The following is a 15,563-nucleotide window of genomic DNA, read 5'->3' as shown; positions in this document are numbered from 1 at the left end:
CAGATAAACAAACCAAACTAAGAACTTAAATCAATCAAGCATTAAAAGTGTATATAAGAAGAAACTGTAAGATGCAAGAACTAAGCAGACAGCTGTCAGGAATATAAACCATTTAGTGTAATCTTGGTTTTCACAGTTACACTGGTGGCACCCACAATGATTTTTTATAGCTAGTTTGGTGTGCTCTGCCAAAATCTGAAAACAAACAAGACACTATGCAAAACTGGTCATGTTACAATTTCAAAAACAGCCCTGCCAAAAAAAGAACAAATCTGAAAAATATGAAGAGCCAGCCATTCTCTTTTATGAATAGAAATGAAACCAATAATAGGTAAGAAATGGTACAGCAGTAAGTACTGCCAGTGAAATGAACGATTAGACTAAATGAGGAGCTTGAGGATAGAGGGAGAAAGAGGAAAATATAGCACTGCATCTCTTTTGAGCAATACTGAGTGGCTAATGAATGACCTCATCCTCCACTCTACTCCCCTCACCCCGGATGGATGATGTAAGGAGGAAGGGTGCCCCTGATGAGCGGGGGTGGGGAGAGAAAGACAGGAGCGAATTAGCTGGAGGCCCAGGGTAAACACCAGCTACTGGATTAGAGCTGGAGAGTGAGAGAGAATGAGAGTGAGTGAATGAACGGGAGAGCATGTAAGAGAGAGAATACACAAGAGTGAGTGAGTGAGAGAAAGAGAGAGAGAGAAAAGGGGGGGGGGGGGTAAGTGTGTAAACAGTGTGGAAGACTGTAAGCAAAAGTTGCATATTGAAATGCATGAATCATGAAACTTTATTCAAGTACTGTTAAAAAATATTTTTAGTGGCATAGACTTCTACATCTTTTGTTTTGAAACCCTTGACCATGGGTGTGTGTGCAAAAGTTGGATAGAAAACACAGAGCACAGAAGAGGGTGTGTGTGTGGCTCAGGAGGAGCCACTGTCTGACCGCTGTGTGAATCTGCTCCACAGTTCAGAAACATCAAGCCAAAGCACGTCAGCTCAGACCACCCAGCTCATGCTGACCACGCGGAGATTCCACACCAGAGAAGGAGCCCGTTTCATAAATCGAACAATACATACACAATGTCTTCAGCTAAATACTGTGCATGGCGACATATTCAGTCTTCCCTATATCACTGTTTTTTTCCTATACTGCACTGAGATAACCAGCTGATGAGGCAGAGAAAAATGCATCACTGGTCTGCTGTTTTCACAGTAACTGCCACTGCAAACCTTCTACTTCATATGTGAAGAGCAGCATATAAAGCTTTACCAATATTGTTCAGAAAGGTTTTTCTGTTTGCAAGTGACAAAAAAAAAAAAGAAATTTATTTATGCAATCAATCAATCAAACTTGATTTAAACTCTGAGTGCATTGAGGGTGGCCCTCAATCACAATGTAGTTATATTCAAGTTGAAATGAAAAGAAAAGCCTATTTACTTGACTGGATGACACTGTTGTGATTTTGATGCCTGGGTCAAGAAACCACCACTGCTGCACCCCAGAGCAAGGCACTACATTCTTAATGCTGCTCATGCACTGCTTAACGCATCATGTCCTCACTTTATGTTATAGTTTCAAGACCTAGATCCCTTGAATATATTTGTTTTTTTCCCTGCATTCATATAATATACATTTCTTTTAGATTGGGACTGTATACATGAGTTTCAGGAACAGCAACAGTGGTGAGAGTGATTTAAATTACCAACAGTAGCAGAAGTTAGTGTAGCCTTGACTGCACCAGTAATGATGTATATCAGCTTTAAAAGCCTTCAAGAGTACCGCTGTAATTAGCTATCAGCAGGTCAGTGTTATCAGAGGTCCACCACCACAAAGTTTATCAGTTCTTACAATCCTAATACTTTTTTAAAATAGGCTAAAAATACATTGCAACACAGTAAAATGCAGGATTTGAAAACAACAATGCAGTAAAGATAGAGGGACACACACATGCAGACAGTGCAATGTTTGAAATGAAAATACATCTAATTAAATTAAAAATTAATACTCGTGTTTGTTTAATTAGTAGATCAAAATTGGGCTGTCTTATCCATTCAACACAAACATAACATGCCCCATCTGTATTAGGGCAGTGCAAAAGAGCCTGCAAATTTAGTAGAATGTTCTCTAAGCCAAGCCATTTTCGTTTCTGAATTTTCCCTTTTTTTGTAATATGAACACAGCTTAATAACTCCCGACCTAACCAACAATTATTTCTCTATATGTTTTTAATTTCTTTACTTTATAGTGGACATGTTAAAACACATAAAACACAAACATGTGCAGGAATAGAGCAGGCACCTCCGAACAAACTCACAACAGAAAAAAAGCAAAGCATACTAGTCTAAAGATGCTTTTTTATCTTCCTTTTTGTTACTTTTGAAGTAGATGGAAACCACAGTCCATACCACTGGTCTTGCTGAAGGGAAAAAAAACACTGATGTCCTGTGCATTTCCTGTGCATGCATCAACAAACCAAATTAATGTTGAAGCAAGTAAAAAACAAACAAACAAAAAAAAAACATATTGATCTTGCCCTCTTAACATCGAAACAAGCAAATTCAAATATGATCCATGTGAGCACCTAACATGTCATTTAAGGGACTATAGGGATCATCATAAGTACAAAGTCTTGGTCTTCAGCCCCACCCAGCCATCCAGAGCTTTAAGCCTAATTATGGGCTCTGCAGAAGCACACTCGGCAGCAAAGTTAAAGCTCTACTCACACAGCCCCTTCAATTCAGCCCTTAACAACCAACCTCTTCTAGATAACGACATGGCCCTGACACTCAGCTAGAGGCAGTGAGCTCAGAAATCAGATAAGAAAGTGAGTTTACAAAGAGTTTATGAAAACATGATCTAATAGGTGATTTTGGACTGCTCTGAACCAAATAGGCACCAGTTGGATACACATTCAGGGCTGTACAAAATCCTTCCTACTTAATCTACTCTACAGATAGACTCATTTAAATGAAGGAAGTCTAACACTCTAACGTGGTCTGCATTTCTTGTAGTGTAGAACAGAAAGCTATGGATACAAACAGACATGCACCATAACAGAGGCCTTTAGCTGCACTCGACTGCCTAATATTAGAGGTCTGCTGACTGTCTGAAGTCTGTGTACCGCATGGTATGACTTTCCTACATCCAGACCACTCTTAAAATACACATGCTTGTGAATTTCCCCTCCCTCTGCCCAGCCAGGTCAGAAGCAGAGTGCAGCTGCTCAGGGCTGATTCAGGCCAAAAGCATGATGTAATGAAATCAGAGGACCTGCAAACATGAGCAGAAGAGAAGAAATGCAGAGAAATGCTGGAGAGCCTAAAAAGCAAGCTTCATTCAGTCCTTTGCAAAATATTTAAACAAAATAACAAATTGTCAACTGACAATTAACAACATTTCCTGCGTTGATAATTGTCAACTGACAATTAACAACAACTCCCTGACACCATTATCCTGTACACGTACCATGTACCATGCATTTTCTAATTTTCTCTTGTAACTTCTGTGACAACAGGAGATCATTTGGATGTTTTATTGAATAATGTGTTTGAGAATAATACTATTTTTGGCACAATTTTATGAGGCAAATACATTTTAAAGCTGATCTTGTGTGTTAATGTTACTAGCTATAGGCCATTGCTAGTTCAGCATTCCCAGTGCTTAATTAAGTTATTGCTGTTGCTAAGTTAGGTTGAGCAAGTTACTACATTAGGCTTGGCACACTGCTAACTGCACTGTGTAACTTTGGTGAACCAAGCTGGATTCTGACAAAAACTGAATATTGCTGCAACTCATATTTGTGTAACATACTGTCTCACATGTTTTTTTCGTTTTTAGATGAAAGTTCTGTATCTCACAACTATCTTGTCCAAAAAATGTGTTTCTTCAGTGGTAGCTGAAAGGATAACTTTCAGTTCCTGACTGTAGAGGGAGCCCAAAAGCAAAAACTGACAAGAATACTGAAGTGCATGTGTTGGTCAGTGGTTCTAGAAAGATGGCAGACTTTTTTATTCTTAAACATATAAATCATTTGGATTACTTTAACGTCTTTACCTTGATGCCTACACATTTACGAAATCATCTTGTGCATTACATTAAAAATTCCTGATTTATGCACCAAGATATGACATGCATAATTACTGCACATTCAATAATTAAAGACAATTAATCAAGTCCATTATCTGATGAATAGTCTTATTCATCTATTATTACTTAATGAACCTCATAAAATTACAGTAATCAAGAAGCCTTGTTATCTCTACTGTAAACATGACAGACAGTTGTCCTACTTGTTCTGCCCAGTAGAAACTGTTTAACAACCCTATGTTACATTACTTGTACATCTACATTTCTTTAGACAGTGTACATAATTTGCTAATAATTTTTATTTATTAAATGTTTTGGAGACAGAAACAAATGCAGTAGTGCACGGCAGACTACACAACCCGAGAAACACTAATAACATCATTTAAGTGGTAATTACAGCACACCCTATGTAGTGGTTCATTTTACAGGTCTGGACTGTGTTTATCTTTCTTTCCACTGAGAGAGCAGCGAGAGGTCTGCATTTAGTGTGAGTTCTCAGTGTCTGAAGGCATTTGATTTACTCCATCTGCATGCTGAAGACAAGGCCTGCGCTAGGGCTGAACGATTAATTGCATTTGCGATAATCTCGCGATATTTTAAAACGCGATTCTCTAACCGCACTGGCTGCGATTTGACTGGTCACGTGACTTGGGAGCGAGCCCAGCCGAGGACGAGCGGAGCATACCCGAGCAGAAGGCAGGGAGGTGGAGAAGTGAAGTCAACACAGCGCACTTTTGGGCGTTTTCACACCAGCACTATTTGGTCCGGTTAAAACGAACTCTGGTCCGTTTGTAACTTTAGTGCGGTTCGATTGAGCAGGTGTAAAAACAGTAATCGCACTCAGGTGCGGATCAAAAGAACCGGACCGAGACCAGCTAGAGGAGGTGGTCTCGGTCCGGTACCAAACGAACTCTGGAGCTGTTCGCTTGTGGTGAGAACGTGAGCCGGTCTCGTTTGGATCCAGCTATTAAATATAAGCCATTTATTTGAGCTAAACTGCTGATAAAGCAAGCACAGTTTAAACTGATATATTAGCCAGATAACGCTAATTACCACAGCTGTGAACAAACACTGTGTCCATGCACGCGCTGCATTCACTGCTCTGTTTATTATATATAAATCTGCGCTGCATTCATAGCTCACAGCCGCGTGACTGTTTATTATGTATAAATCTGCGCTGCATGCAGAAACACTGTGTTTGAAAGTGCAGCGTTTCAGCGTTCAGTATTAAAGCACAGATATTTGCGCTGGAACACAAAATCTCGCTGTATTTACTTTTTTCGTATATTTATATTTAATGTAGTCCCGTGTCAGACAGCTCTGACCAATCAGAGGACACAGGCTGCTCGCGTGGTTTATTGATGCGCATTTTGGTGCGTTTACATTTATGCCTATGGGAAACCAGACCGAACAGAGCGAGAAAACGCTCCAAGTAAACGAACTCATTAGAAACGAACTACAGGTGTGAAAACGCCCTTGAAGCGTTAAGCGGCTTAAAGCTCGACAGAACACATCAGTTGTGTAGAATTACTTTGGCTTTAAAAAAGAAGATGCTGCTCAACGTCAGGTACTGTGCTAAACGTGCCTTGCTACTGTTGCTACGACGCGAGGTAACACTACAAACCTTTTTCAGCATTTAAAAAAACACCACAAAGCCTTGTGTGGTATTTGCAAGGCTAAAATGCCAACGACCAGTGCTGCATCTTCAAATACAGAAAATAACGAGTTGGTTAAAGCAGATTCTCTTTATGTTTTTTTGCACTTTAATTTTTCATGATGTTACTAGCTGGAGAGCAGTAAGTTAAATTTTGTATATCTATTGTTTTTCCTAATAAAAAAAAATGGTGAAAAGATATTTATCTATTTATTTTTCTATAAAAAAAATAAATGGTGAAAAGGAAAAGCATAGATTTTTTTGCTTTATTGTTATCTGTGCTTTAAGTAAATCTGACATTGTTTATTATTAAACAGATTGATTTATTGCTTCTGTTGTTGAAAAATACTTGAAGACAAAAAAAATCACATTTTAAATCGCAATCGCAATTTATAGATAAAAAATTGCAATTAGATTATTTTCCAAAATCGTTCAGCCCTAGCCTGCGCTGGTGTGATGTTATCTGTACACACATACACACACACACGAATCATATTACTGCTCTTTTCTCCACCCTGCTCTATCTTTCTCTTAATTCATTCACTTGTTATCTCTCGTCATCATCACCTTCCCTGCTCTGTCTGATCAGACTCTCATGAGGAATGAAAAACAGATATTTAGAGACAGATTGTAGAATAAATGATTGCATTGTAAGCACACTAAGCACTAAATAAAAAAAAAATTAATTGAGTACTCATCAGAACAATAGCCAACTATGCTGAGACCTTAAAAATATACTAAAACAGGATCCTGACCTTTAAATGTCTTTTTACATTATACTAAATTAAATATATAAAACACTACATAAAGCGTATATAGGTGAGTGTGTCTTTCCTACAGAGACACAAGCAAAATCACTTTAATCCTTGTCATCGGCAGTAGGCAAATTACTCATTACTAATGCTTAACATAGCTTTCAGTCACACTCACCCCTTTTAATTTTTACACAATTGAACTTCAGAAGTTCAGAATCCAAGATGGATGCACCACAGTTCACCAGTAGTAGAGCAGTAGAATTAAACAGTTTATTATCTAACTGTGTGCACCATTAAATTAGTCGCACTCAGTAATATCCAATTTCTGCAGACTTTTTAGATATGACATCACTCCTAAGTCCGACTCCTAAGATCCGACTTAATAAGCACATTCAGTCATTAGCAAGAAGCATATGAAAGAGTTCTGCACAATATATGAACTGAATATATGAATTGGTCAACCACCGAAAAGAATATGGTTTTGTACTGCAGCAGCAAAGAGGATTTATGTAATCCTTTTCTCCTGCAAACTTGTGTTTCACAAGGCGCATAACATGGATTAGGCCTGCCACTGCATGCAGGGGAAAGGACATTTGATTTGTCACATTACTGCAGCGAACATCATACAATTCTTGGAATTAACTGGATTATAGTAAGCAAAGCTTCCTCCTCCTATAAAACACTAAAAGGGAGGTTTTTAGCTAGGTAATAGATTAAGGAGCGTTGGTGGCTTCGGGCTCCAGCCTTGCTTCAATCAAAACAGCTTATAGACTACAGTTTTTCCTAACACTTTTTTGGCTCAACCAGCAAATTGAAATCTTCAGAGGGGATTAGCTTAATTATTCTAGCTCTAGAAAGACACATTTTCCCTCCCACTAATATCCACAGGGCATAGAACTGCAGAATAAGTTGGGTTTTAAATAGTCTTATACAACTTCAAGCATAAAAATAGCACACAGACATCACATTCTCTAGTTTCTCTGTAAATTATGAATGAGTATTTAGCATATTCAGTGAGAATAATTAGCATTACATTTATTTTTTACCTGCTAGTTTCATAGCAAGTACTCAAATGGCTCTAATAAGAAACACTGGATCACTGAATTGTCAGAAAGCTGACATGCTAAAAATCATGGGGTAGCAGTATGTAAATCGATAGTGAAGTGTTACCCTAAGGAGGTGGCTTGGGAATACTTACACCTTTATATGTTTTGAGGTGTTATCTTGTGTGCTCATGGCAAAGCAATGTGAATGTTTGACAATTGAGCGAGGCCTGATAGTGGTTCCACCCACAGAGGACAGTAATGATTGTGAACAGCAGCATCTGGCTAGAACTTTCCATGCAAAGCAACAAGCGACTCAAGCGGAAATCACATATCATATTCAATGCATAAGGCCTCAACTTAATCTCATATACAATAATTTAGCCTATTCTTGGACTAATTTTTACTTTCAGAAGGGGACCTCTATCTCAAAATGCTGTGTAGTCCTAGACAAGGCTTAATGCTTTTCCAGGAAACTGGGTGTGTCAGACATGTTACTGTGAGGAACTGTATTGTTGCAATATTTTAAATGCCATTGCTTAAATGTCAAAACATAAGGTTGATACCTCCCAATTACTTTAAACAAAAACTACACAGCTGTATCTACTTAACTGGGTACAGTGGCATATGGAACAATAATACTATTCAGAGATCGGTGTCTGGAAAGGCCTTAAAATTCTGCCAAAATCTGTCAAAGCTTATGTTTCCATTACCTTTCCCACCCCAAACATTTAAGGGATGGAAGTGCACACACTTCCTGCTCATTACATAAGATCTCTATCGTCAGTTCTGGGGCTGTTGAGCCTAGCAATAATGCCCCACTGGCATGACAGAAGGAGGGTGGTAGGGGGTACACATAGCACATTATACAACAGAAGCTGACCCCGCCAGGCTGTCACTTCCACTTACCATTTCATCATCAGTGTTAGTACCCCAACACTCCAACACAGCAACAGTCCATCGTATCTTACACCAGAATGTTATTGAGTTTGCCTATCTTGACCTTCAGGTTTTTCATGTTGGTGTTTATGTGCCAAGCACAGCACCTGTGATCAAGGCTTAATGGTTTTCATTGACCGCTACAGCATTGTGTATTGTAAGCTCAGGTTCAATTACAGTAGTACAGGTCAGCACTGGACGACGGTCAGAAAGAGGGAGCCCGAAGGAATCAATATTTTGACTACAGCATTAAATATGAAGGGGCCTTTAACAGACACTGTGTGCTTACAATATCTGCATGCCAGGCTTTGGAATGTGAGGGATGTGGAATGTGGAAAGCTAGATTGAAGAACACTAGGAAGATTTTTTTATTATTATTAAGATGTACAGAAAATTGGTATTTAAAGGTTTGTGCATACATTTATTCAGCATTATACATTATGGGTCCATTTCCCAGACAGGGAATAAGCATAGTCGTAGACTATGATTTTTTTTATGGAAAATCTCCATTTAAAATGCTGTTTAGTCCAATACTAGACTTAATCCCTGTCTGGGAAGCCACCTCTAAATGTCCAAATGTTAATGAAATTCCTACAAATGTACTGCCAATAGAACAAGACTCTAAGTCTGTTGCAGATAAACACAAACTTATTAGAACCGTGTCTTTTTCGTCATTGAATGCTAGTAGAAAGTCTTCCCTGGACAGTCTATACAATTACTCAAATACTCAACAAATGAAAGGGTGTCCCAATACTTTTTTTCCTAAGTGTAGCTCTGAAATGTTCCTGGGTGAAACATGACAAAGATTCTGTCAAAACTATCTGAGATCAGCAGCAAACCAGGGAGTCAGATCAGGGCAATGTGGCGAGTGGTCGAAGGCAGACCTTTATTGAGGGATGAAATGGCCTTATTGATTCCAGCTCACTAAGCCCAGAATCTCAGGTTAGCAGAGGGGGATTAAAGAGGGAAAGAACAAAATAGTGGCAAATCCACAGGCGTGAAGGGAAGTTTTAGGGGGAGGGAGTGCTCAGCAGAGCTCCTGCCTAATGCAAATCAAAAGAAGGGAGATTAGAAGATGTACTTCAAAAGTCCTGACAGGGCAAAATTCTAGAGAGGCAGGCCAAGCTCAGGCCCACATACAAAGTAGAGTAAAGACCTGCACATGAATACAAAGTAGAGTGTTATTGCAGTGAGCTTAAACAAAATATGATTTGCTTCACATTTAATAGTAATGACACATAACTAATAGTATTAATGCTAGTTATGTTTCAGAGCTAACATAAATAGAGAGAGAAGCTAATAACCTTTACACATGTTAACAAATGAGAATTAAACTTTTTTAAAAACTTGTTTAAAAGATTTTGTCCAAAGGTTTTCAGGGCAGGGTTTACATTGAAAATGCATACAGAGAGAGCTAGTTTCACAGTAAAGCATGAACAGAGCTAGAAACTTGTTGAGAATGTTGCTCATCATGCTGGAGGTATGAGTATGTGACTTGGATCTCCAAAAAAGCTCACTCACAGAAAAGACAAGTCACTGTTATTTGCTGCCTTCACATGAGGTGGAGCAGGAGAAGGAGATAAGCCATACTGAGCATTTCATATACGACAGATAAACATTGCCACAATGTTAACAATCGATGTGCAAATTAAATGATGGCTAGTGGTCCTCACTAGGGCTGCAACGATTAGTTGATATAATCAACAATGTCGATTATTCAAATTTGTCGACTACAAATTTAATTGTCGACTAATTGTTAATTTGTAACAGTGCTGTATTACACCAAGGTCTGGTGACAGAAGCGCAGTGAGAGATGGGTAAATGGTAAACGGCTCACTCAAACAGTTTACACTCAACTTAGTCTGTGTCTCCAAATGTACCCAAACACAACTGATTACATATTTACTCACTAAATATCAGTACTTTCCATATTTAAACATCATCCAGACATTTAAATACCTTTTAAATGCCATGTTCAGCTGTTTATTTCCTTTTTTTAAGATGGAGGACATGGTAGAAATAATCGCTGACTAATTTAAAAAAAATGATCAAATTAGTCAACTACTTAAATAATCATTAGTTGCAGCCCTAGTCCTCACGTGTCATTTTTGATCTACTTGTGATTACAATGATTGCACTTTGTGTGGCTAACAAAGTGCAGTTTATTAGTTCTGATCACTACACTTCCATTCACAGCATTTTGTTGATATCCCTATTAACCTGCATCATTTTTTTTGTATCAACAGGTGAATGGAGAATTAGGAGTCTTGCTCAAGGACTCGTATAAGGTATAGTATAAAGCAGTGTGATTGCCATTCGATGGACTGATTAACCCTCGAGGACTTGTTTGCCCACTAAACTACATTAACCATACTAAAACAGTATGGTATTACAGGATGTTTTCAAGGTATTGATAGCTGGTTGATATGTTGAGAAGTGGTTGTTTGACAGATACTGTGGTATCTTAGATGGATGTCATGGTGTTAAAAAATGGGTCCTAGACGTTGCACATTCCTGTGCAAACTGTTTCAAACTCAGCTCACCTGACATGACAAATATGTGCAAGAGAACACACTCAGCATTCACAGCATGGTAAATAACACTAAACCCTAGTCAGGTGTTAAGAAGAAGCAGAACATTATGTACTCTTTAGGTCACTTCATTTTAATGTATTAAATATCTATAAATAATATTGAAAGCTGGATAAATTAAAGTGAGTGAAACTGAATGTCCAAACTGTGTGGCTAAATTCAATTAAATTACCATTGTAATGTGTTGAAAATATGATTGATTTTCCACTGGGTTGTGGTCTCTCGCCTACACTTAACAATTGGGGTGGAAGACAACTGTGCTTTCTGTAAATGGAGTACAGACAGAAAAGGTCTTGTCCCATGAAGGTGCTGATAATTGACTAAGTAGATATATCAGATGTGCTGTACTACTAGTCAATGCCCTGTTAACATCTGCAAACAAAAGTAAGTTGGGAATTAGTCACCTAGTCATCTGTTTGATATGATGACATCTCTCTGATTAATATTCCCACAACCAGGGTGGGGTTTTCATTCTCCCTTTGCCTGGCTCTGCACCAGAAGCCCCCCACCCAAAAGCACCCCCAAGCAAGAGGAAGGAAGTCTTCAGCTGTCTACAGAAAAGGCATCACATAGACAAAACGTTTATTTCCAGAACTAGGGTGGAGGGTAACATACAATGCAGAGGAGGTTCTGCTCTGAAAATACCACTGCAGCAACTCTTCCCATAGAGCTCTGTATTCAGGCATGGAGGGAGGTACAGAAACACTGCAATGCATTCAAATCAGAGGAGCTCATCATATGCAAACAACTGGGAAATGATCCCGTTAAGTGTGATAGGGATAACTGCCCTGCTGTCTGTCAGCTTGGTCCTTCTCCTAATTCACACATCATAAGGTAATCAACGGAAAAAGGTAATTTAGTCTCATGTTTTCAAATGGTATAAATGACATAATAAACACATGAAAAACTAATGTATATGTGACTTAGTAGAAACTAGATCCAACATCAAGTTCAATTCATTTTCAATATTGGAGTTGGTATTGTCAGGGCATTTATTTTATTATTTGCTTTTTACATATAGATGTAAATAATATTTCAATAAAGATAATACAAAATCTTTCTAAAATACCAAAACATAAATAAAATCACCTGCCCTAGAATAAAATGGACCAAAAACAAACGTGTCCAATGACTATATGTCTCTTTTCCCAGCACTAAAGATATGCCAGATCGAATTATGGACCTAAAGGCACTTTACAGAGAAAGTCATTTGATTAAGCACATACCAGTTTTGCCTGCAAAGTGACATTTAACTAATCTCTCTCTCTCAGATAAGAACACTCCTGCGTGCCTGCAGTCGCATATTAAACTACTACAGCACATCCCCAGAGGAAATGATCAGCCACTGAAATGTCATTCTGGGAACATGTTTATTAACCTTCACAGAAGAAAAAGCAGGTCAGAGTCTTAATGAAATGATTCAACCAAGAAACGTTCAAAATAGTGTTATCCCTCAGCATTTTTTTTACCTGTAGCTACCGCCCAGCAAATTTCAATGATCACAAGGCATTTAAATACACTCTTTCATCCCATCAACTGTATTAAGACTGAAATTAGCATAGTATGGAGTTTTAAGACTAAAAAAAGCTCTAGCCTACAGGTAGCTAGTAAGACAGAGCTCTGCTCGGGCAGTAAAGTCAGGGGAAGGGGATAACTAACTAACGTTACAGAACTGGTAACGTTAATTTAACCCACAATCCGCGTAGCTAACCAGATTATTTAGGTTACCTGGCTAGGTTAAGATAGATGACAAGACAGCAGACCCCTCACTCACTCAGCATTCAGCATTAACCATCAAATAGACGAGGCTATCAATCACAATTACCACCCATTACACGCCTGTACAGTGACTGTGTTAGAGGTGGTGAGGGTGACACATTTGAAGCTACGTGTCTTTCCCTCATCAGCTGTGAATCACGATTTGAGGATGCCAAAAAATAAACGCAACAACATGGATGACTGTGTGGAGAGAGGAGCGCCTGTGTTTGAGGCAGTCTCAGCCTGGATTTGTTAGTTAGCTATTTCAAACATGCCAAATGTTAAAACAAACGTTTGAACAGTTAACTAAAGCTGGCTGTTAACTTTTTTTGGTAGCTAAATATACTAACCCATAGGCTTTTCATATGGATTCGTTTCACTGATAGCTAGCGTTAGCACGTTAACTCATACTTTTACACTGTGTTTAGTGACGGTTATTTCAAAATTTAAAACGCAGCACGCGAGCTCTTTTAAATAACTTAACTGCAAGAGTAAACCTACCCTTTACATGTAGCTCCGCTCTTAAATAAGCATATTAACATATAAAGACACAAACTTACAGGTTTCTGCCGGGCGCAGTCCATTTTTATCCAGGTCAGAGCCAAAATCTTTACACTCCATTTTGTTGTGTCGGTCAGGCGGATGGTGGTGGTCTCCTCTCAGACTGTATAACTCATTCCTCCTGGATTAAAAAACGGGGGGAAACTCGCTCCTTTCTCCCTTCCTCTCACTCAAGCCCGATAATAAAGGGGAGGAAATTGTAAGGGGAAGAATAGGCACCAGGGATTTGAGAGAATGTTTGTTAAATAAAAAATACACTTCAGTCCTCAGACCTCAAAACCGAGACTAACCCCGGCCTCGTGGGTCCTAAAACTGGGGTAACTTCGGACACACAGCTCAGCTTAGCTCAGCCCCGCCGCTCCAGCTGATAGCTGCAGATACTGCCTGCCTGAAGCCGCTGTGTGGACCGTCCCCACTTGCCCGCATGTCTCGACTGTACCACTGACACACTCAGAGGGGAAGACTGACGCTGTTGAATGTTGTGCTTTCTCCTTAGTTTAGATGTTGCCGCTGTTTACCTCCAAAACATAACAAATATTTTCGCACACGTGTTTACGTTTATAGTTGGGGGTGAAAATAATAGTCTAATCACACTCTTCACACTGTGACATTATTCCATTGTATATTTCCCTCTCTGTGTGAAATGGACTGTACCCGTTAGTCTCACATTCATACTGTTGTGCTCTCAGCTGGATGCAGTGGTGTGGCTTTCCGAGGCCTGGCCCTTTAAACCAGGGTCTCCTGATTTCCAGAGGTAAGTAGAGTAGAATCCAACACGATATATAATTCCAGAAATTATTGCGATAAACAATGTTATTGTTATGTTTTAATACCCCTGATGCCACTGATACAATGATAACTTAATAGCATAACAAGACCCTTTTAAAGACAACTAAATTAGATTTTTTTCATCTACTGCAGTCCACACTGTGTGTATGGAGTCACATTTATTGAAGCATTGGTCATTGCATGACGGGCTAGAATACTGTTCACTGTTACATTGCAAAAAAAACATACAAATAATAGACAAGATTATTCATCCATCCATCATCTTTACCCACTTTATCTGTCAGGGTTACAGGGGGACACTTTTGTGCAGGAGAACCACAAACACATTTACTCACAAAAAGGGGACAATTTCAACCAATATTTAATTCACTTGAATGTGCTGTCTCTGGACTGTGGAAATCAGAGCACCTAGAGGAAACCCAGACACAGGGAGAATGTGCAAACTCCACACAGAAAGAGATCACCCCAGCCAGGAATCAAAACCAGACCCTCTTGCTGTGAGACAACAGCGCTACCCACTGCGCCACTGTGCCACCCTACCAAGATTATTATGTCCTTTTATTGTACAATAAGTCGATAATGTAATTACCGTGACAGGCCTAATCCACACCTAAAGTAAATGAAAGTTTGCAACATGGAATTCACTGATTTTTTGGAAAATTTTGTATAATTTGTCACAATAGTAGGTAGACAATTAGACACTCAACCACCAATAGTGTTGCACTCATAATAATACATACACTTGTGTGCACACACACTAGGAGGATATTTAACATGCATGCCCATAGCAGTGGGCAACCCTGACTGACTGCAGTGTCTGCTTACTTAAAAGCACAAGGCCACAACTCCATCCTGAAAGCCACAGTTACACAGTTGCACAGAGGGTAGACACATGCCTGGTTGTGGGTTTAATACCCAGATTCTACAAGCTGCCATGGTTGGGTCCTTTAGCAATCTCCTTAACCCTCACTGCTTCCCAGGTGCCACAATGATAGCTGCCCACTGTTACAGGCATGTGTGCCTACCATGTTAGTGATCGCTCAAAAAGGTACAGTGATTATTCTGTCACCAAGATATGAACCCACACTAAACATATTTTTGTAATGTCCTCCAATCTTGCACACCTTAGCTTGTTAATAGACTAACAAACTCTTCATGTGCTCAATCAGGTGTGTTGTATTAAGAAAAAATGTGAAGAGCATGTGGCCACAGGCAAGCATTGCTTTAGGCACTAAGATTGTTTAGCCTTATAGACACCATTGACACCTGGTCACTTCATATTGTAACATATTGTAAAGGTATTTTTCCTGCATTGTAACTGAAACTCATCCCAGTTCAACAAAAACACCAGTAATAGTTGCTGTGCAGTAAGTAAATTTTCAT

At 39.1% G+C, this 15,563-nt stretch overlaps 1 protein-coding gene across 4 annotated transcripts in view; it reads right to left on the bottom strand.

Annotated features, from left to right (window-relative positions):
* map7d1a (MAP7 domain containing 1a) overlaps positions 1–13,782 on the bottom strand; it is a 44,637-nt gene extending 30,855 nt beyond the window's left edge. For all 4 annotated transcript variants that reach the window (XM_007249632.4, XM_007249635.4, XM_007249634.4 and 1 more), the window contains exon 1: positions 13,391–13,782. In XM_007249632.4, the coding sequence (XP_007249694.2) occupies positions 13,391–13,451 (61 nt within the window). In that variant the 5' untranslated portion in view covers positions 13,452–13,782. The remainder of the gene's footprint in view (positions 1–13,390) is intronic.
* Between the last annotated feature and the right edge of the window lie 1,781 nt (positions 13,783–15,563).

This window comes from Astyanax mexicanus, chromosome 6 (genome assembly GCF_023375975.1).
Source record: "Astyanax mexicanus isolate ESR-SI-001 chromosome 6, AstMex3_surface, whole genome shotgun sequence".
NCBI classification, from domain to species: Eukaryota; Metazoa; Chordata; class Actinopteri; order Characiformes; family Acestrorhamphidae; genus Astyanax; species Astyanax mexicanus.
Note: the sequence above shows the minus strand (reverse complement) of the source record. Positions and strands in the feature narration are given on the sequence as shown.